Raw genomic sequence first — 20,404 nt, forward strand, 5'->3', positions numbered from 1 at the left:
TAACTAATCTTTATATTAGTAGTAACGCACCGAATGACATCTAAATTGAGAAGTGGTATAATAATAATGGAATGAATTGACAGGTAGGTAATCATTTTCTTCGATATTACTTTGAGACATTTCTTTTTAAATTTTCTTTTATTTTCTTTTTTCGTCAAAATGATAGGAGTATTAATTATAAAAAGAAATAAAAAACCAAAGAGTCGACTAATAAAGACATACACACGAAAAGAGAAATCATCTCTCTCACTTCTCAGAAAACTCTGTTAGCCAAAAGAAGGGAAGAAGCAAACATGAGCAACGAATAGTACGATATTCTGCATATTCCATCGCAACTTTTCTCCATGATTTTTTTCATTTTTATTACTGATTTTTTTTGTTTCTTTGATTGCAGCGATTACTTGTTCAAACTGTTGTTGATCGGCGATTCTTCTGTCGGCAAATCCTGTCTTCTTCTCAGATTCGCCGTATGTACACGTATTTTACTTTGATCTCTTTTGATTGTACTCTATTTGTATGTGTGAATGAATTTTCTGTTGTATAATGCGTATGTTATTGTTCGATTTTCTTTGTTAGGGTAAAATGCCGGTGATTTTTTCTTTTTTTTGTAGGATAATAATGATTTATTGCTTGATGGATATGATTTTGTTGTTTTGATTGATTATGTTTTAGGATGATTCGTATGTTGACAGTTACATTAGCACCATTGGAGTTGATTTCGTAAGAATCTCGTCTCTCTAGTTGTTTTATGTCACTTGCTGTTTGTCTTTTATGAAAGTTTTGGAATGATTTTTGGATTGTAGAAAATTAGGACTGTGGAGCAGGATGGAAAGACAATCAAGCTGCAAATTGTAAGTATAGTTGATTGTTGCATTTTAGTTAACATGATTGTTGTTAAGTCCAATATTTAGCTTATAGTATATTGAGCTTATGTTGACGCTACTCAGTTGATTCACAGGTCATTTTAACCATATGCTTTATCAGTTGAATTAGATAGGGATCTCAAATTGTCCATTTCTTAGTTTGAAGTCTTGCAAACTTTGAGATGCTTGTGGGCATGTTATTGCTTTAATCATCCATTGTGTCTCTGTTTGCTACTGAAATACTATCGTGTTATTTTTAAAGCAGAATCATTCTAATGATTACAAAAGAAAGGCGGTTCATTTATATGTTAGCTTTTGCAAAAGAAAGGTGGGTTCATTTATATGTTAGCTTTTGCCGAGTCTGAGTCTGATACTCTTACGGCATGGACGTCATTGATTGGATGAAGACAAATATATAGAAAGTGTGCTGTGGGGGTGTTTGTATATCACTAGGCCGCATAGCTTGACCCAAGCAATGCCCAGAAGTCCCATGCCACGTGCTAGATTTTATAGATCTTTGTCTGTATTGATAAGAAAGTAATACTTCGATCCTCTTCTTGTTAACAAGTACTTGTGCGCGACTTTTTTCTCTTTTTTTTTAACCAAGATTTAGAGAAGATATAGGTAGAGAAAGGGTGATCAAATTGGATGTGAGGCAAAAGGTGAAAGGAAAAAGGATGTCATTCTGGTGGTGAACAGGAAAATTGATTGATTAGCCTTTCTCTTTTGCCTTTTCTAGGTCGCAGAGTTTGGTAGGGTATAGTCTGCTGCTACATCGTATTCTTTTGTACTCCCTCCGTTTCAAAAAGAATGATCCTCTTTCCTTGTTAGTTTGTTTGTAAAAGAATGACATCTCTCTTGTTTTGATAACATTTTAATTTCAACTTTTAAGGCCACAAGATTAAAGGACAATTTTGAACATTTGACATAAATTTATTTTAGTACCTTAAGATTCAAAAGTTTTCTTTATTTTCTTTAACTCTATGTCAAGTCAAACTAAATCATTCTTTGTGAAACAGAGGGAGTATCTTATTACATGGATGTCAGAGATATAATTGATGTTATTCAGTAAATTGAGTTGTGTTATTTTGCTATTCTTTGATGCAGTGTTTTCTCTTTCTTGGTTAGCGTGTTGGTCAGTCAGGCTAGTGCAATAAAATTTGCGACTATTATTTGATTAATTGGTACTGTGTGCTAAAACTAAAATGTTGAAGGCTCGGTAGAGGATCAATGTTTTGATTAGCACAATCATATATCCACTTCACCTCTTTTAGTGATATGACTGATATCAGTGTGGGAAGCTGGCATTTGCTAAAAAGCATACTGCTGGCATTTGCTAAAAGCATACTGACTAAATTGATCAACTACTTCTTTGATGCTTACTCTATCTAATTTACATATTATAATGCCACACTGCTGTCTCTTTTTGCAGTGGGATACTGCTGGACAGGAACGTTTCCGGACTATAACAAGCAGTTACTACAGGGGAGCGCATGGGATTATTGTGAGATATTACATACATTGATGAGAACTTCCCTGGTCATAAATATTAGAGCAATAGTTTAAATATGAATTTGTCACCTCCCTAGCGCATCTTATTTAGTCTGCAGCTTTTTGGTATTTGTGTATTGCTTATGATACTTATTCTTGCATCCATAATGCCTCAGATTTTGAATCTTTTGAAAATACGACCTGCATATTCATATCTTCTCTAGTTATATATTTATAAGGTTAGGATAATCAATCACCCACTCTGTGATCCCTGTTATGTCAATTCCGAACCACGGCGGGTTTGATTTCAAGTTTAGTGAAGGTAACTGATAGTTATGTTGGCTCCGAGGTGTAATTGGTTGACATTTACTCTATCTTTCCTAGTTAATATTGACATTGAATATTGACACCAGAAAACCATTTATTACTTGCAAAGATTGTCCCTCTGAATCCATTGTATGCCTATTCTTTTCTTTTATTTATTTATTTTTGGTTTCTCCTTTATCCTGACAATTTTTTAATGGCCCATTCTCTCACTTCTTGTTATGTTCATGCATTGTGGGACTCGCAAGTCCTTATTCACTTTTAAATATATGATGGAACTTTTGAAGAGAATAGAACTGGAAAAGAAGAAAAGTTAGTTTTTTCTCAATTATAAAGGCTTTGAACTTCTTGTGATGGGCCAAAATGGAAAGAGTGTCATATAAAGTAAGGTGGAGGAGAAGTGATAAAATTAACTTTGTCCCATTATTGTTTTCAAAAAGCAGAGGATGTTAAAACTGAGATAAAAGATGTCAAAATGTTGACAATGTATTTTGTTTTTTCAGGGGTTTGGAGGAAATGGTGTGGTTTGTACAATGTAAAAATTTTTCTTAGTTTGCTTGCCATGCCTTTTTGTAATACATGTCATCCTCAAATAAGTGTGCCATTGATTTCTTTCGAGCAGATAGATTTGAGATTCATTGCATCCCTAGCTGTAAAACTTTTTTGCTTTCTTTTCTTGTCTCTTCTAGCTTAATGTCATAGTCTTTTAAACATACTGGTTAAAGAAAAATGGTCATGTGGCTTCTTTTGTTCTTGAAGTGTTCTTATTTGTGGTTGTATTATGGTAGATTGTTTATGATGTAACTGAAATGGAGAGCTTCAACAATGTCAAGCAATGGCTGAATGAAATTGACAGATATGCAAATGAGAGTGTGTGCAAGCTTCTCGTGGGAAACAAATGCGATTTGGTAGAAAACAAGGTCGTGGACACACAGATGGGAAAGGTATTTTTTGTTGCCTCTTTAACAGAAAACATTACGTTTCATTTTCATTTGTACTATTCAAGCTTAGTTTAGTGGTAATATTACATCTTTGAACTCAGCTTGCTGACAAATGCTGATAATCATCTCATTTTCCTCTATTTTTTAAATTGTTTTCTAACAATTCTCTCATGTTCTTTTCATTTAATTTCTCCCTTGAACTCAAGTGATGTGCCACAAACATGTTAATTCTTTACTATGCTCAAGTAGGGTTTTTGGTTTCCTTGTAGACATCTAGACTATAGTGTCTTTTGGATTGAAAAGGGTACTACCTACTTTGGTGTTTACATTTCTTCTCAATGAAGATGTTGGACAAAAATCTTCGAAAAAAAGTGATCAGATTGAAAAAGTAAAAAATTGCAAATTCACTTATGCTACATTTTCTTTGTAGGGCTTATGTTTGGAGTACTTTATGCGACCATTGTCTGTAGTTTGTGTCTCTCAGTGGAAAATTGAAGAGTACATACTTAAGCTGCTACAATCTACCTCATTGTTAGCTGTCACTGTCAGTCCGAAACAGTGACATAATGAAACATGTGATTGTATAATAGTCTTCAAATTATTCTAACAAATATTGAAACTTGACCGCATGGATGAAATTCTTAGCTATATGAGTTAATTGTCAGTTATTTCATATTCCCAGTTAAAGCAATTATGCATTTGTAACATCACTTCAAATTTATTCAGGCTCTGGCAGATGAACTAGGTATCCCTTTCCTTGAGACAAGTGCAAAAGACTCCATCAACGTGGAGCAGGCTTTCTTAACGATGGCTGGAGAGATAAAGAAAAAGTAAGTGGGCTAATATTTCCTTCCACGTTTATTTCTGTAAAATGTGTAGCCACATCATTCCTCTCACAATTTGTTGATTCAATTTGGGTAATGAACACTGATACATTTCAACATGTTTGTAGTTTACCTGAATAAATTGCATTAGGGGGTATGAAATTGTTGATATATATAGCTATGTTATATGGCCAGACTGTTGCTGCTATTTTTTCTATGAACTAGTTACTAGCTTACTATATATGAATGTGTATTTAACTGAGGTGAACAATGTTGGTAACAAGTAGAGATTCTGTTCCCGCCCCGAACCACATTTCTTAGCAGTTTGTAGTTAAGTCTTCACACAGTTTCATCCAAGAGCTGAACCGAAATTTTGTTTTGCAGAATGGGTAACCAACCAGCTGGAGCAAAGAGGACAGGTAGCACTGTTCAAATCAAGGGACAACCAATTGAGCAGAAGGGCAACTGTTGTGGTTAACTGCTGATGTTGCGTTGCTGTATCCCTCTGTTCCAATTGCAAAATGTCGAACAGATTGTAACTAAAACATATGTTTACTAGAGCTAGAATGTCTCAACTCCTGTGTATCTTCCCGTTAGTGGAAATACATTTGCAACTGTGCTTCAGGTGCATGTAACAATTACTGTTTGATGCAATTAGGATCTTGGATGAATAACTTGATTAGAATTAGTTAACTAGCTACTAGTGATGAGATGAAATTAAAATATGCCTTATATAACATTATTGCTAGAATAGATTAAAATAATCAGCTGAGTAGACTACACCAGAATACTAGGTAGTCCAGCCCTAACTCAATTCGGTCCATGCATAACACGTGTAACGAATTTAGAGTAATATTTTCAAAGAAATGCTTGTTTTGGTGGGAAATTAAACATGGAATTCTTACCGTTTATAAGTGGAAATACTAATTATCACCATTAACCTCCCCAGAATTCTTGTATCTGAAGGGTATGTCATACGTACTTTTACTTAGAAGACCATAAGATTCAGAGTACTTTTTTTATTTCTAAGACAGACCAAATTAAAACGAAGGGAAATAATTGCTGATATGTCATTTGAAATAATTGATCTCATTCTTAATGAGGCATGGTATAGCAAGATTTTAACATGTATTGCACATGAACATTCCTAATGATGAAAATAGGTATATCATAAACCAAAAATATAGAAGAGAAAAAAGAGAAAGAAACAGTAGTAATTACCACTAACAAAAGGAACAATTTAGAGGCTTAAAAAACTAATGACCATTACTATGCAGAGCAACATGCCTTCTTGGGAGCAGGCTCCTCTGCCCCAACAACAAGAGTCTTTCCTTCTTTGATGTTAGCATTTGCTGGCTCCTCTGAAGAAAGTGGCTTCTTACTGATTATCCGATAGATTTCTGAAAGAATTGTCTGGAAAGACTTCTCTACATTTGTTGCCTCCAATGCAGACGTTTCAATGAAAGAAAGGCCCTCTTTTTCAGCAAAGCTTTGAGCATCCTCAGTAGCAACTGCTCTGAGGTGCTTCAGATCGGTTTTGTTTCCAATGAGCATAATCACAATGTTTGAATCTGCATGGTCCCTCAGTTCCTTCAACCACCGACTAACATTCTCAAAGGTAGTGGGTTTTGTCACATCATATACCAGAAGAGCTCCAAGAGCACCCCTATAGTAAGCACTTGTAATGGCTCTGTATCTCTCCTGTCCAGCTGTGTCCCAAATCTGAGCCTTGACGGTCCTTCCCTCAACCTAGGCACATCAAAATTGAGCAACAAGAATTTTAATACAACATAAATTCTACAATTACCAAAAATTGTAGCAGTACCAATAGCAACAAGAACAGAGGTGTTATTCAATGGAGTACAGCGTGGTGAATCTTTGTTGAATTATCACAAAGGACTAGACTCATGGCATCTCTTAAAGATAGAATGCAATGGACTGGTCTTCCAGAGTCGTGTTTGACCTCAGTGAACCTGGAAGATGCCCTGTTACTCCCTATTTGGAAAACCAGTTGCTCAGAATGAAGACAACTAGGTCCTTCCAGACTTCGATTAATAGTAGAATGGACCTCTTCATTTGATTCAAGAGTAACATTTAACAGGTAATGGAGGCATTATCACATTAGGTTTCCTAGAGTTTAAAACTTGTAATAAACAGCTAGATCAAAACACAAGCAAATGATCATGCAACAACATTTGCTTTAACCATAAAAGCTTTTTTCTTTCATTGTCTGGCATTATATATTTCTGTATCAAAGATCTACAAAATATGAGAGCTTTCGTTACAGTAGAAGCTCCCTTAGATAAACAACAACATACCCAATGTAGTACCACAAAGAGGGGGATGGAGAGGGTAGAGTATTCAGACCTTACCTCTACCTCAGCGCCCAGAGGTGAGGTAGAGATGTTATTTCTGATAGATCAGGATATGGTTTTTAAGCAATTACAACATCTAGCTTCTAGAGTCATTTTGTTACACAAATGGTTGGGTAAGAGAAGGAAATAAGGGTAGTCCGTCCTTAAGAACAAACACACAGTTTGATAAGAATCATTTTTGCTAAGTGAGAAGTCCAACTAGAAGTACTTCTAGCCAGATTACACATCATGTCTCCTTTACCTCTTTCAATCCTTCATGTCATTTTTACTAACAAGGCTCTTATACAGTCCACCAAGATACGACCAATCACAGATGAGGAATGTGTTTCTCACTCAAATTAATTGAGGATTTTCAAGACAATGAAATCATTCACAGTTTTGATAACAATGGACAAATACAAGGTATGCATTTCATTTCAGCTGTAAAGATGCTCTCTTCTTCTTCCCTTTACTAACACTTACTTCCAATAAAGGAATGGCTCTGAGTTTTTCCTAACATGGACTGGTAACCATATCAATATATCCTGCTTATAGAAGGTTTGAATTAATTAATATAGACATACATAAGTTTTTTTAGAGAAGATTAATCATACAAGGAGAGGAAGGGATACTAATACCAAATAAATCCAGGGAAGAACACAGCTACTGTTTGTATTCAAGTAACTTCTAATAACTTCACCATATATGGAAAAAAAATACAAATGGAGTGAATGGCCAACAGAAAAGAAGTGAAAAGTAGAAGCAAGGATGTTTGGGTTTTACTAGCAGCAAAGCAAAGCGACCATAGAATATATAATGCCATTTCTTTTCTACTCACTCCATTTTAAATGAAAATAAAAAAGCTAATTTTATCTGCACTTCATTTTATGTATTTCATACCATCACAATGCATAACTCTTACACACTGCAAATTAAAAACCAAGCACTGCAAGGGTTTCATAGATCTAGAAAAGTCATGTAAGTCTAATCACAAGGTAATATAATACATCTACATCCCATCCAAACCCTAACTCCATGCCACCAAGCAAGGAAGTCAATTTTGGAAACAAGGCATCTATTAATGTTACTGAACCTAACATATCAACATGCCCATAAATACAAAATCAACGCGATCACAACAATAAATAATACTTAGCACTCTCCCATTAAACTCAACAAAGAAGCACATAACTCTTATGGTACAATTGAATTGCTTACAGGAGACACGTATCGAGTATTAGCACTTAATACATCAATTTTTCAGTTAATGCAAACGTCGGGTATACACAACTGCATTATTCAAAAACGCGCGCTTGAGGAAACGAACAAAAACAAAGGATGAGGAGTGAAAAAGGGACCTGGAGTGTACGAGTGGCGAATTCAACGCCGATAGTGGATTTGGACTCTAAGAGAAACTCATTTCTGGTGAATCGGGAAAGCAAGTTGGATTTTCCGACTCCTGAATCGCCGATTAATACAACCTTAAACAAGTAATCGTACTCCTCTTCCGCTCTTCTCGCCATTTCCTCGCCCTGTTGAATCGCTCCTTCTGCCGATTCAGATTTACTCAAATACTCTAAAACGCCTTCGGATTCGGATCTCTCTCTCTGTGAATGATTAACGATCGTTGATGAGGATGACAATGAAGCGTGAGAGAAACAGAGAATTTTTTTATGACGCAAATACCCCCAAATTCTCGGTGTTCAGTTACGAATTTGCCCTTGAAGCAGTGTGAGATTTCAAAGATCGTGTGCTTTTCAAATTTTGACCTCCAAAATTTGCGCATTTTTAAATTTCCAATTCTTCGAACCGCATTTCTTTAAGGACAACTTTTATATATAGCAAATAAAAAATTTATATTCGTATGTCATACCAAAGTTTGCATAATTGCGCTCTATAGTAAACATAAAATTGTATAATTCGCTATACATATACAATTGTATAATTCGCTGGCCTATTTCGCTGCAATTATATAATTCGCTATCATATTTCACTACAATTGTATAATGCACAATTATATAATTCGCTGCCTATTTCTCTGCAATTTTTTTTTATAAAATTTGCTTTGCATATAACTGAATAGAATTAAAATGTATGTATATTGCATAATCATAAGTGTATAGCAAGAAGATATATGTTTTTCTCTCGCTTTATACAAAAACATAAACACAATATATAAACTTCTGTTGTATAAATCTAGAGAAAATTATATTTCACTGCAATTGTATAATTTGCAATTGTAATATTTGTATAAAATTTGCATTTGTTTACAATTGAATTGAAGTAAAACGTTTGTAAATTGTATAATTAAGTGTATAACAGGAAGATATATGTTTTTGCATGTGTATATACAATTTTCTCTCGCATTATACGAAACAGAAACAGAATTTATACACTTCTGTGTATAAAGCGAGAGAGGCGAGCAGAGGGAGAGTGGCGAGCGAGAATGGGAGAGTGGCGAGCGAGATTTTTGGGAGAGAGGCGCCTGACAAACTTTGGCTAACGTTTGCTATGGAGCACAATAAAATCAAACCCTAGCTACTCCATTTATTTTAGGTTATTAGTTTGCTATTATATACAATTTTCCCTTTCTTTAATATGTTTATTTTTGGTGCGTAAAAAATAAATTTGATCTTGTCAAATATCTTATAATCATGTAGAAATTATAAATTTTATTAGATAAATTTAGTATGAAGAGGTCGATTGAATTGACATTGATAGAAAATAAATTTTTGATCTTTTTTATGTGATGCAATCTTTTGCTCCAACAAAACTAATCATATTATGAGTTAAGACTTTTTATTTTAAAATGTTGGAATATAAAATTAAAATGTATAAGTTTAATGAAATACACACAGATACAATTCTGCTCCCCTTTTTAATATCATGAGATTCTTGCTTGGCTTTGCAAGTAATGTTAAAGGCTCTCATGGAAGCATTTTGTTTCCTCAGTGTTGTCTACAACAACGAATATTGAAACTTGACCACATGGATAAAATTAAAAGAGTTCGTACTTGTTCTTCAGAACAAGTCAATATCAACAAATCGTCTAATACGATAAGTGAAATATGGAAAGAATGAGAATTGAGAGGTACCTAGACCCTAGTTCTATCATTGTAGAGTAGAGAGATTGATTCTGATAGATTAAGTGGGGTCCGAAAAAAATGAAATTTATGCAGAACTGCAAGAGATTATTTGTGATAGTCCCTTGACTTCAATTTGTTCTTTTAAGATCATGTATGTAGTGCTAAATGAGAAAGGAACAATTGAACTCTTGAAGGGCGAACTTACAAATAAACCTTCAATTTCAACACAAGCAAACCAACCATACAGTGTTTTCATCAAATGTACACACAACTCTACATGATTCTTTACATAACCATGTGAACTTATTTTATAATACAACAGAGTTCTCATCATAGACACAACACCAACATGATCATTTATTAATTGCATTTAATTAGAGTAGACACAACTCCTGCGAGATATACATGTGAATAATTAGGAAGCAACTTCAAGAAATGGATAATCAGTGTAGCCAATAATTGGATCATTGGTGTAGAAAGTGCTCCTATTATACTTGTTAAGTGGAGCATTAACCTCAAAACGCTTTGGTAAATCTGGATTAGCCAAGAACATACGTCCAAATGAGATCAAATCTGCATAATTCTCGTCGATGGCTTTCTCTCCATCAGATTTACCATAACCACCAGAAGCAATAAGTGTCCCCTTAAAAGCCTTCCTAATGGGAAGAAGACTTCTATTAACTGTTTCTCTGGGCTCCATCACATGAAGATAGAGAACGCCAAGCTTGCTTAGTTCATTTGCCATGTAAGTTGCTAGTGCTTCTGAATTTGAGTCCTTTTTGCCATCAAAAGGAGATAATTTTATACCAATTTTATCAGCTCCAATTTCATTTGCCACTGCTTCTACAATTTCCAGGGCAAGACGACAACGGTCCTTAATACTTTCATCATATTCATCAGTCCAACCATGGACTTGATCATTCATGAATTCATCAATCAGGTAGCCGCCACTTGAAGCGTTGATCTCAATTCCATCAAATCCTTCATATATATCACGTGAAACTAGTTAAGTTATCAAATGCTTGGAAAATGAACTATAGGTATGTCATTGAGTAAATGAATACTTCTAAATCTTCATTATAATTTTTGGATTCCATCGTCAATCTTGTTATTGGTAAATATTGAAGTTCATCAGTTATTTAATGGGGATTGATATAAGTTACCAGCTTTAATCGCGTTACGGGCTGCAATCCTGAAATCATTTACAATGCAAGGAATTTTATCAGACTCCAGAGGAAGAGGTGTTGGTTTCGCATACACTTTATCATCAGGTCCTGCATGTGAAAAAGAAGACAGAAACAGCATATAATTGACAGATGCAGCAGAAACTACTATTCCCTCCGTTAAAAAAAGAATGATCTCCTTTCCTTTTTAGTCTGGTTCAAAAGGAATGATCTCTTTCTTTTGTTTGGTAACATTTTAGTTTTAGTTTTCCACGTGGCATGTTTAAGGCCACAAGATTAAAGCACAATTTTTTACGTTCGACAAAACTTTAATTTAGGACACCGCAAGATTCAAAAGTCTTCTTTATTTTCTTAAACTCCGAGTCAAGTCAAACTAGGTCATTCTTACTTGTGGACCAGCCAATGCCGATCGAGAAAAATAATGCACTAACAGTCGGGACAGATAAGCGGCCTGAATGCCAAATTTGACAAAAGAAGACGCCTCCTTTCTCATGAACACCATTCACTACTGGTTTCCATGCTTCCACTTGCTCCTCATTCCATATTCCAGGCAAGTTAGGGCACCTTTAAGAAAATGTGCAAATTATTAGTAAAACTTAAAAAAAAATCAAGAGTTTTACATGGAAAAAACTTGTATCTATCTCATGTTTTATTCTTGATAACAACAACATATCAGTGAAATTTCACAAGTAGAGTTTGGCAAGGGTTGAGCGTAAGTATACCTTAGCCCTACCTCATGAAGTAGGGAGGTTGTTTTTGAAGGACCCTCAGCTCAAGTGCAGCAAAATCAGAGTAGTTATGAATAGGGAAAAAACGACAATAAGGGAGAGCAGTGGAAAACATCATGTATAGTTCTTGAGGATTTGATTATTAGTAATTGAGCTTAATTATTCATTTTCTATCAGAATACTAATGTCTGGGCATCAATCACAAGTGAAGTTAGATATCCCACATGTAAGTGGAGTTGTATTTTTGTACTCAAACCAGAATTGAACATGCTTTGCTCGATTTCATATAATAGAGAAATACATGAAAACTATCTTATTTTGAGCTAGGGGAGGAGGAAGAGAGGGGTAATCTACGTACTCCTTAGAAATATCAGATGCAGCAGCTGCTTCAGAAATGATAAGCCCTCCATTAGTAGCTCTTTGAGAATAGTATTCAGTTAAATGTGGCTGTGGAGTATTATTTTGTGATCTGTTCCTCGTAAGTGCTGGAAAAACTATTCTGCAATATTCAAGAGTTATAAGAGTCTAAATATACAACAGTTATTACGTTTAAAGAGCTAATTCTTCTAGGCTCGATAACAATATGAAGGTAAAAATCAAAGGTAACTGATAAAAATGACGTGACGTGTATATACTGACCTATGAGTGAGTTTGAATCTCCCCAGTTTGTAAGGAGTACAGAGGGGCACAGCAGAGTTAGAGTTTGCTTCCATCTTCAAAGTCTCTCTCTTCTCTTACTTTGTGTGCTAGGCAAAGTCAGAATAACCTCCAAATTTATAGAAAAATATGTCAGCTACTAACTGTATGAATGTCTTTGCTGATAACAAAATAATTTTAGGAATAATCTTATTAAATGTTCTAAACAACTTGACAACTAAAACTATATTCCACTTTGTAATTATATGGGGTAGCTAGCATTGACCAAAGAAGCTATTGCGTGTTTTACATGATTATGAATTTATAAAAGAAAGAACAATGAAATAAAAATTGTTTGGTCAATGTATAAAAATGACTTGCTTCATCTGAAAGCTAGGAAATTTGCATATAATAATAGGGCAACTTGCAAATGAATATGTGATCAATGATTTAAAATAACTTACTTTGCCCCAAAAAAAATAGGCAATTTGCACCTGATCATGTGCTCCAAAGGTGTCAAAACCCATAAACACGCAGAGCCTACATTGCGATAGTGAGTTATTGGTAAACGTCAAGATTAGAATAGTGCAGTTAGCATGTTTGTATTCTACCTAATCTGGTCTTAAGGAATCAAATGAATTATGAATGCACCAATTTTGCCCTAATCGTAGAATTAATTTCTCCAATGGTACTGAGCAGCCAGCCATTTGAGAATTTAACCCGTAACTTCGGGGATCAATGAGATTGTTGTAAAAATTGGCCGTAAATTTATGAAAAAAGAGAAGAGAACAATCAAGCACTTCTATGTTCTAGAACATTGCAAAATTATCAATAAGATTACCTGAAAAAAGAATTCCATTTGCCTGACGGAGAGTGCGGGTGACGGTGGCATTCCGTCGGAGACAGAGTTAAAAGCACTTCTCAAATCCGAAAGTACCATCATTGGCCCTCCTTTATCAGTTCTCCACCACGCCATTGTTACCGAGTCGGTTGACATGCATACCAAATTTATGCTGCAGGCCTGCAGCTACTCCTTTTCTCACATTTATAAGATTTTTGCCTTATTTTATCCAGTTTAATTACATTAAGTCGAAAATATCTTAATTATTGGAACACTGTTATTATTCTTTTACTAGTAAGAATATCACAAAATTTAAAAAATAATATTTAAAACATATCGGCTACTTAAAATTAAAATATTATATTATCTTACATACAAGGTTACGTAGTAACAAACATTAATAATGTAAAGAAACGTGATAATTATAACGTCTTATCATTTATCTTTCAATCAATTATGTTAAATTCGATTTTATAATTCATTTTTTTTACTTTCAAGAAATGTTACTATATGATATTTATGGAAAAACAAATGAACATCAATCAAAAATATTAAATTTTCTAATAAATAAATAATCATTGGTGAAGGGATAAATATATTTTAAAAGATCGAAAAAAATGAACGAATATTCTAATTCAACGTGTAAAAAGTTCAGTAATATTGTTTTCTTTGCATGTATCATTTTAAATTACTTCATTTAAATGTATTATAATTAATTATTAAAATGAAAAATTAAAGGAAAAATGTATCATATAGGACAATAATTCAACTTATTATATACACTTGATTGGCAAAATATTACATAAAACTATTAAGTTTGTTTGGGTGTTTTTTAAAATCAACATACCGGGGTGATGAAGTTCAATTTGAAACTACAATTTTATTTGGAAAAACTGGTGTGCGTACTCAATTAACATGTGATATTTAATTTGTATCAACAAATACTTATACCAATAACTTTGAAGAAACATAAACAACTATAAAACAAACATATCAGGATCTCTAACAATAAAATAATAAAACAGAAAGGAAAAAATCGAGCCCATTGAATGTCAAGTGTCCCCTTTAAGGAAATTATTTCCCTCTATCACCCGAGAATTAAAGAAATAGATTCTCTCAGGATAGAACGATTTCATTCAGTAGTGTACTGAAATAAAAATAATATTTAATTATGTAGAAAAAGAAGATGTTCAGAATTATCATTGTTTAAAATGAGATGAATTTCCTCTATTTATAGAAATCAATTAATAGTGTGAACAAATATTTATTGTGTCTAATTGAAAAGGTTACAACTTTTTGAAAAAGTTACATGGAAAGGGTACAACCATTCATAAAAGTTACAATCCTTCGGAAATGTCACGACCTTTCATAGAAGTCACATTATTTTATAAAAATCGCAACTCTTCATGAAAGTAACAACTTTTCATGAAATGGGAAGACTAGTTTTGAAAATAAATAAATTTAAAAGGAAATTCTAGCTTGTAGTGCCACATAGGCGGGCCTAAAGTTGTCTTTTATATAAATATATGAATTTTTAAAGGCTTAGTAAGTTAACAAAGTAATGGTTAGATCAATTTTGCGACTACGTTCTTCAATTTAAATTAATTGAATTATTGAGGTGTTTCACATCTTTTTTTAAAAAAAAATAAAAAATTAAGACATAAATTAGGTATAATTTTTCATTTTTATCATTGTTAATTATTGTCAAATTATGATTAAAATAAGTAAATATTAATTAATAATTAATTTCAATACTAAATTATAAATCGTAAAATTAAAAAACTATTCTAAAAGTGATCTTAAAGTTAAACAATTAAATTCATGAAAATAAAAAATGTCTCAACCCAATTAATTTGAAATGAAGGAAATATTATATAAGGCAAAGTGTTAATGAATCAAAAATAGTTATGTTTATAAGATGAAGATGTGTGGGCAATTAGAAGCAATATCCTTAAGAACAAAGTTATACGTAACTAGATGGAAATAGTTTTCATGATCGATATAATAAGAAAAGTGAGATTGATATAGTTTAAACATATGAAGAGAAAGTGTGAAGATGTACGTGTCAATGAGGTGGGGGAGTGTGAGAGGTTGATTTTAGCAAGGGTTAGGAAAAGGTAAAGATAGTTCGACAAAGAATTAGAGGAGTTGATCAGAAAAATATGACACAATTTTAACTGATTAGAATGTTAGAAGATTATCTTATCGTATCGTACTTTTATTACTATGTTATGTTTCACGTGTTTTCTTTTTCCTCCACATGTAGTGATATTTGTTGCTTATACTTATTTAACATATTGTTATTTTTTTTCTTTCTTTTCTAGTTTTATAGTTTTATGTTTCGGTTTAAAAAATTTTGAGTCGTTGCTCTATGTAAACTATTTATCCTTCCTAAACACACGATTTATGAAATTGATCTAATATATTAAGTTGTAATAATATATAATTTAATAAAATAAATATTTAATTTGCAATTCCTTAAAAGAGTAGTATTTATGTCCAAACGGTAAATATATTGTGTACAAAGAAAAAGGAGAAAAGTAGATAACAGAAAGATAGAAGAAAGAAGAAAACAGAAGAGAAAAAGACCATTAGACAAAGAAAAGGTGTTTTGATAGCTACGGAGAAAAAGAGAAAGTATAGAGAAAAAAAGCAAAACAGGGAGATGAAAGGGGTCTCTAATGGGAGATCCATTCCCTTTCTTCTCTTCTTCCTTTCGTTTTTTCATCAATTCATCACAGGTTTGCATGCAATCACCCAGATCTTGATTTTCCCTTTTTTTTCCGATTCTATTTTAGTTGTATGATGGTTTTAATTGGTTATTTCATACTGGTGAATGTTCCTAATAGATCCTTTCTGTTTAAGAAAGAATGATGAGTTTGGAATTCGGAAATAAGAGTGTCAATTAACGATCTTGATTCAATTTGATATCATTTACCCTCTTTATTTTTTTCAAGAAAATGTGCAAAAAAAAATTGTAATAAAGCATAAAAAGAATAAAGATTGCGTATATAGGAAGCTAAGATGAATTTCTAATTTACTCTTGCTTTTTACTGTCGTATTTTGGGGCAACGGTTGTATGTGAAAAGGTTGTCAGTTTCTAATTGTCAGTATTCTGTCTGGGTTTGAGAAAAAGGGAGTCTTGTGACAAATTCAAGAAAATGAAGCTGATCTTGTCTTGATGTTACAACAACTAAATTACAGCTTCAGGTTCTTTTTCTTTTTGTTGTTGTTGTTGGTGGTGGTGAAATGAGTTACTATGGTTTTGACATGGGAAGAGGAGAGATGCAGATGCTCCAAAGAGGGGGGCTGAGAAGGTTTTCTGTGGTGAGCTTCATGAGAGGTAGAGGTAGGTCAAAGAAGTATTGGGGAAAAGGTGATTAGACAAGACATATCGCATCTCCAGCTTCCTGAGGAGGCAGTTTAGGGTGGTAGGTTAGTGGGTAGTTGAGTGTCCAACTAGATAGGCTTCTCCTTGTGTTTGCTATATCTCTACCATTTCTGAGTTGCCAAGGGTATGCAGTATACTTTACTATTTTGGGTAGAACTGCATGCAAATATTGACCAATTTGGAATATACCCTTATAGCTCTTAAATGGGAAAATGAGAAAACTATGTTTTAAAGGAGATAGTTGTTAAGTTGATCCAGCTGGCAGACCTCAAATTTGTAGACAATGGAGGAGAAATTGAGGAATGACAAAAATAACTGAAAAGGTGATGAAAATATCATGTTAATAATTTCGCTTTTGGTAAATGATTGCTAGTAGGTGAAAACAATATGCTATGTTTTTCTGCCTAGAGCTAATCATGACCTTCTTTCTTCTCAATCAATGGAACTTTGAGGATTGGTCCAATCCATTTGCCCAATATGCTGACAATGTCACCTAAGCACTCACCAATGCGGAAAGGAAAAGTCTGAAGCACTTCCCAGTACGTTGTTGAAGTTGCAAAATTTACAAGGAAAATGAGTATGATCAACTAGCCATACCGATTTACATGAGAGATTACTGCAGGATAAGCTTTCTGACTAGCCAGCAGACCATAATTTTAATCAAAGTGTCCCAGCTGGGCGTTGTAGAAAGAGACCACTGTCTTGTGCATTCAGTCCACTAGTAATGACTGCCCCGACATGGTTCCATTATTTATTTATTTTTGATGAAGTAATAGAAGATGTCATAGAAGCGACTACCTTACTTAAGCAATTCTTCTTATTCTTCTTCTTTCTTAGTTGAAGTTCCTATATTGGTTTTTTCTTTCTTTTATGAATGTTATTACGGGCATGACATGGTTCCATTATTTGAGTAAGCCCCGGTAAGGCTTAGACACTTGTATTTGTCCATCCCTTACCTTGACTCTTGACTGCTCCCAGTTCGATTGTTTGCTTCTCGTGAATTTAGTATCCAATCCTATATGTCTAATATTCATCATTTGCGTTCTCTTCACCATATCATACCATCTGGCACCATCTTCTATGTTTCTGGGACATAAAAAGGAGAGTCAGTGTTGTTGTGGAAAAGATTTGAGCTCAACTAGGGGTTCCACAATTTGTCCTTCCTTGACATGGAATCAGTATGCTATAATAATCTAGCTCCCCATAGGTGTTGCTGCCATTTTATGTTCTTTTGTCCTTGTTCAAAGATACCCAGGAAAAATATCCCATCAAACCTGTTTATGGTTACATTTTTATGAAAAGCATTCTTGTACTTGAATTTGTTTCGGTTTTGTCAGTTTGATTGTTTATATGTGTATTATTTACTTTCAGGCTTTTCAGACGATTCTTTAAATCCCAGAAATGGAACAAAAGTTGATAGTCATGCTGCATCCAGCAGTAACACTGGGTCAATTGTACTCATTGTATGTGTTGCCCTTGTGGCAGTAGTGCTTCTATCATTTTTCCTTTTCAAGTTTTGGCAAAAGAAGAAGCGTGAAGAGCAGTATGCTCGTCTGCTAAAGTTGTTTGAAGAAGATGATGAGCTTGAGCTTGAGCTGGGTCTTCGGGATTAAATTTGTGTCAAATGTTAACGACCAATGTACTGAGGTGAGGCTCCTTGTTGTACTCTCTTGGAAATGTTGCTCTGCTTTCTATTCCTAGCTTTTACATGGAATTTTGGAATTTATGTTTGGTGAATGAGCATAATGTTGTTAGCACATACCCCTTTTACCATTTAAGAAGACGTTCGGGTTCTTTTGAGTGTCTCAAAATGTTCAAAAATACTAACTCTGATCAACTGCATGTAAAATTTTTAGCTTAAACTGTAAACTGTGTAGTTCGGCTGTCTCTGTAAGTAATCTTATACAAAAACTTCAGCATGATATGAGAAATGCTTTTGTCTGGCATTACTGATGTCATACCTGAGCAAAGTAACTCTTTCAACCAACTTGCTTTGCCAAACTGTCGTATAAAAAATGGGAAGGAAGGAGCAAATATTACTCATTGTTCACCTTCCTAATGTTTATTACTGTATAGATATGCTATAAGGGTAGTCTTTAGTCATTTTTTTCATACAACTTTGTTCAGCATATCTGTAGGATGCTTTTATCTTTTTGTACAGTCTTCTTTTATTTCCTTTTTGTACCAAGTTGCAGGCAATCAAGCTATCTAGTCTTTGTTGTTGCTATGCTTTATCAGTAAAGTAGTTCCCTTCAGCTAATCTCAAAATTGTATCAAGATGAGTGATATATGGCTTGCTTTCTCTTGCCAAATATAACTGCAACAGAATCTTATGTTTCTCCTTTGCTAAATTCTTTCACCCTGATTTTCAGTTATTCTGTGTTGAGGTTGTCTTGTCTATTGGCAAAAAATATTGGAATGTGGAACTAATCAGATTTTATAAGTTATTAGCTTATGTGTGCTCTGTAAATTTAACGACTGGCATATATGCTCTAATAGTTTTCGTTACAAATGTTAAGGCCTGTTCTTGTATCAAATTTTATTAGCATGGGCTTATATGTGCCCTGTTATTATGCTTTATAAGTAACATACCTGTCTGTATACTTTGATTTGGTCTTGACTCCTAAGGGTGATTCCCCAGGAGGGCCTGGACAATTGTTTGATGTGCACATGGTATATTCTACGTAGTTTCTTTTAGTCTTTTGTAATTTGGCTGTTATATTATCATGTTACTATTTAGGCTCGAGTGTCAGCCTGTTCCTGTATCAGATTTTATAAGCATGAGCTTATATATGCCCTGTTATTATGCTTTATCAGTAACATAGTTCCTGTATGCTTTGATTTGGTCTCGACTCCTAGAGGTGATTCCCCAGGGGAAGGACTGGACAATTGTTTGATGTGCACGTGCTCTATTCTGCGTAGTTTCTTTAATCTTTTGTAATTTGGCTGTTATATTATCATGTTACTGTTTAGGCTCTTGAGTGTCAGTTTGTGTGGTCATGCTGATGAACAAGTATCTTTTTCTATTTCTTTTTTGAATGCCTATATGTTTTTTTTTGGTATCCAGTATCTGCTGAAAATGTGATATTATATGCAAAGGCTGTCAACTATTTGGATAGATCAGTCTTGTCCGCTTTTTGCATCTCACTTTTGCTTTCAATTACTATTTACCTGATATCATCTCGTTGTGTGCAGATGTAAGTAGTAACTTAAACCCAGATTCTTGATTCAATGATGACAATGAGTTGGATTGATTCCAGAATATTGACATAAATGAAGAGAAATCTTCATTTCACAATTTGTAGAAATATGTATCAGTGTTAGCAGAAACAAAACTATCATGCATTCTGTTCTTTGGGTACAGCGATCAATGGATAACAGATATTGCCAAACGTCACCCTCCCAAATGAGGATTGTAATTCATCTGTCACAATTTCACTCTGTAATAGTTGTTAGTAGGTGTTTGCAGCTTGTTAGATTGCTCTAAAAATTGAGGAATAATTTTAATCAAAGCTCAAATGAGCTAGACTGTACTTCAAGTTGTGCAAATTTGATTTTGTACCCTCTGATGTATCACTAGGCCTTAATATATTTTTGTTCTTTGTGTGTTAGATGTTGTATCCTCTAAATAAGAAGTCACACTTCATCAATGAAAATTTTACTATTTTTCACAACATGAAATGACAAGCCATTGAACAAACAAGACTTCAGGTTAGAGTTAGAACTAACATCAGTGACCCT

The 20,404-nt window shown here is 33.9% G+C and overlaps 4 protein-coding genes across 6 annotated transcripts; 2 read left to right on the plus strand and 2 right to left on the minus strand.

Moving 5' to 3' along the window:
- The first annotated feature begins 210 nt into the window (after positions 1-210).
- RAB1B (small GTP-binding protein) lies at positions 211-5,097 on the plus strand. The gene is made up of 8 exons (NM_001246899.2): positions 211-307; positions 395-467; positions 673-720; positions 804-851; positions 2,296-2,367; positions 3,467-3,622; positions 4,346-4,449; positions 4,828-5,097. The coding sequence occupies exons 1-8, from the start codon at positions 294-296 to the stop codon at positions 4,919-4,921; spliced, it is 609 nt and encodes a 202-aa protein (NP_001233828.1). The 5' UTR covers positions 211-293; the 3' UTR covers positions 4,922-5,097.
- A 419-nt stretch (positions 5,098-5,516) lies between these two features.
- On the minus strand, positions 5,517-8,608 carry LOC101263852 (ras-related protein RABA2a). The gene is made up of 2 exons (XM_004230391.5): positions 8,156-8,608; positions 5,517-6,192 (listed from the first exon to the last, which is right to left on the minus strand). Exons 1-2 carry the CDS (start codon positions 8,318-8,320, stop codon positions 5,713-5,715), a joined length of 645 nt encoding a protein of 214 aa, XP_004230439.1. The 5' UTR covers positions 8,321-8,608; the 3' UTR covers positions 5,517-5,712.
- A 1,473-nt stretch (positions 8,609-10,081) lies between these two features.
- On the minus strand, positions 10,082-13,472 carry opr2 (12-oxophytodienoate reductase 2). Of its 3 annotated transcripts, XM_010325628.3 has the most exons (7): positions 13,273-13,448; positions 12,896-12,971; positions 12,435-12,561; positions 12,154-12,294; positions 11,456-11,631; positions 11,047-11,157; positions 10,085-10,864 (listed from the first exon to the last, which is right to left on the minus strand). In XM_010325628.3, the coding sequence occupies exons 3-7, from the start codon at positions 12,506-12,508 to the stop codon at positions 10,299-10,301; spliced, it is 1,068 nt and encodes a 355-aa protein (XP_010323930.1). In that variant the 5' UTR covers positions 12,509-12,561; positions 12,896-12,971; positions 13,273-13,448; the 3' UTR covers positions 10,085-10,298. The 3 variants fall into 3 exon arrangements, with proteins under 3 accessions (NP_001233868.2, XP_010323930.1, XP_010323936.1); XM_010325634.3 differs by lacking the exon at positions 12,896-12,971 and having other exon boundaries at positions 13,273-13,472; NM_001246939.3 differs by lacking the exons at positions 12,896-12,971; positions 13,273-13,448 and having other exon boundaries at positions 10,082-10,864; positions 12,435-12,659.
- A 2,094-nt stretch (positions 13,473-15,566) lies between these two features.
- Positions 15,567-20,274, plus strand: LOC101264160 (uncharacterized). Its single transcript, XM_004230392.5, has 3 exons — positions 15,567-16,013; positions 18,035-18,310; positions 19,859-20,274. Exons 1-2 carry the CDS (start codon positions 15,938-15,940, stop codon positions 18,274-18,276), a joined length of 318 nt encoding a protein of 105 aa, XP_004230440.1. The 5' UTR covers positions 15,567-15,937; the 3' UTR covers positions 18,277-18,310; positions 19,859-20,274.
- The last annotated feature ends 130 nt before the right edge of the window (positions 20,275-20,404 follow it).

The sequence above is a fragment of the Solanum lycopersicum genome, chromosome 1 (assembly GCF_036512215.1).
Source record: "Solanum lycopersicum chromosome 1, SLM_r2.1".
Taxonomy (NCBI): Eukaryota; Viridiplantae; Streptophyta; class Magnoliopsida; order Solanales; family Solanaceae; genus Solanum; species Solanum lycopersicum.

What these genes read in the sequence shown, in the direction of transcription:
- RAB1B (NM_001246899.2), top strand. An exon ending in AGACAATCAAGCTGCAAATT is followed by an intron (nt 852 to 2,295) that starts GTAAGTATAGTT and finishes CTCTTTTTGCAG; the next exon opens with TGGGATACTGCTGGACAGGA. An exon ending in GCTGGAGAGATAAAGAAAAA is followed by an intron (nt 4,450 to 4,827) that starts GTAAGTGGGCTA and finishes TTTGTTTTGCAG; the next exon opens with AATGGGTAACCAACCAGCTG.
- LOC101263852 (XM_004230391.5), bottom strand. Translation starts at nt 8,320, where the DNA reads ATGGCGAGAAGAGCGGAAGAGGAGTACGATTACTTGTTTAAGGTTGTA. An exon ending in TCGCCACTCGTACACTCCAG is followed by an intron (nt 6,193 to 8,155) that starts GTCCCTTTTTCA and finishes TGATGTGCCTAG; the next exon opens with GTTGAGGGAAGGACCGTCAA.
- opr2 (NM_001246939.3), bottom strand. Translation starts at nt 12,508, where the DNA reads ATGGAAGCAAACTCTAACTCTGCTGTGCCCCTCTGTACTCCTTACAAA. An exon ending in GCATCTGATATTTCTAAGGA is followed by an intron (nt 11,632 to 12,153) that starts GTACGTAGATTA and finishes ATTTTCTTAAAG; the next exon opens with GTGCCCTAACTTGCCTGGAA. An exon ending in CGGCATTGGCTGGTCCACAA is followed by an intron (nt 11,158 to 11,455) that starts GTAAGAATGACC and finishes TTTCACATGCAG; the next exon opens with GACCTGATGATAAAGTGTAT.
- LOC101264160 (XM_004230392.5), top strand. Translation starts at nt 15,938, where the DNA reads ATGAAAGGGGTCTCTAATGGGAGATCCATTCCCTTTCTTCTCTTCTTC. An exon ending in TTTTCATCAATTCATCACAG is followed by an intron (nt 16,014 to 18,034) that starts GTTTGCATGCAA and finishes ATTTACTTTCAG; the next exon opens with GCTTTTCAGACGATTCTTTA.